Raw genomic sequence first — 593 nt, forward strand, 5'->3', positions numbered from 1 at the left:
CGGCTCGGGCACCAGAGCGGCCGGCAGCCTGTGGACGTCCAGTGGGGCGGCACAAGCGCTGGCCGGCGAGAGCCAGGCGGGAGCGCCACACCTCAGGGCCCACTCGGCTCCCCGGAGATGGGACGGGAGAGCGCTGGGGCTACCCAGCGTGCCCTGCCGGGAGCCGAGCACCCTGAGGGCGGTGCCATGGGGCCGGGCGAGGCAGCAGCCCGGGCAGGATCCTGCGCGGCCACACAACAGAGCAGCTCGGCCCGCGGCCAGGCACCACCCCTGAACTGCAAGGGGGGCCCATCCCCGGTGAACCCGAGAGCCACGCCGGCGGTCAACACCGCTGACCGCCGGCATGAAGCGTGGCGACCACAGGTCAGGCCTGGGCCCAGACCCAGCTGTGCCCGGGGTAGGGGGGTGGGGCAGGCGCCAGCAGGTACCAGCAGGCAGGGCCCCTTGGCGGCCCAGTCCCGGGAGCTGCCCGCGCCGTACTTCCTGCCCGCCAGGATGAGCAGCGGGGTGCCGTCCCTCCGGTACAGCTCCGCCGCCTCGAACACGTCCAGCTGCGGGCGACACGCGCCTTAGTGCCAGGCTGCCCGGCGCCC

At 74.9% G+C, this 593-nt stretch overlaps 1 protein-coding gene across 1 annotated transcript in view; it reads left to right on the forward strand.

Annotated features, from left to right (window-relative positions):
- Positions 1 to 117: 117 nt before the first annotated feature.
- The window catches only part of LOC101632617 (WD repeat-containing protein VIP3-like), a 37,338-nt gene continuing 36,862 nt past the window's right edge, over positions 118 to 593 (forward strand). Inside the window, exon 1 of the mRNA XM_012734921.1 lies at positions 118 to 363. Coding sequence (XP_012590375.1) covers positions 118 to 363 — 246 coding nt within the window. The remainder of the gene's footprint in view (positions 364 to 593) is intronic.

This window comes from Condylura cristata, unplaced genomic scaffold, assembly GCF_000260355.1.
Source record: "Condylura cristata isolate star-nosed mole 26May11 unplaced genomic scaffold, ConCri1.0 scaffold00108, whole genome shotgun sequence".
In the NCBI taxonomy this organism is placed as follows: domain Eukaryota; kingdom Metazoa; phylum Chordata; class Mammalia; order Eulipotyphla; family Talpidae; genus Condylura; species Condylura cristata.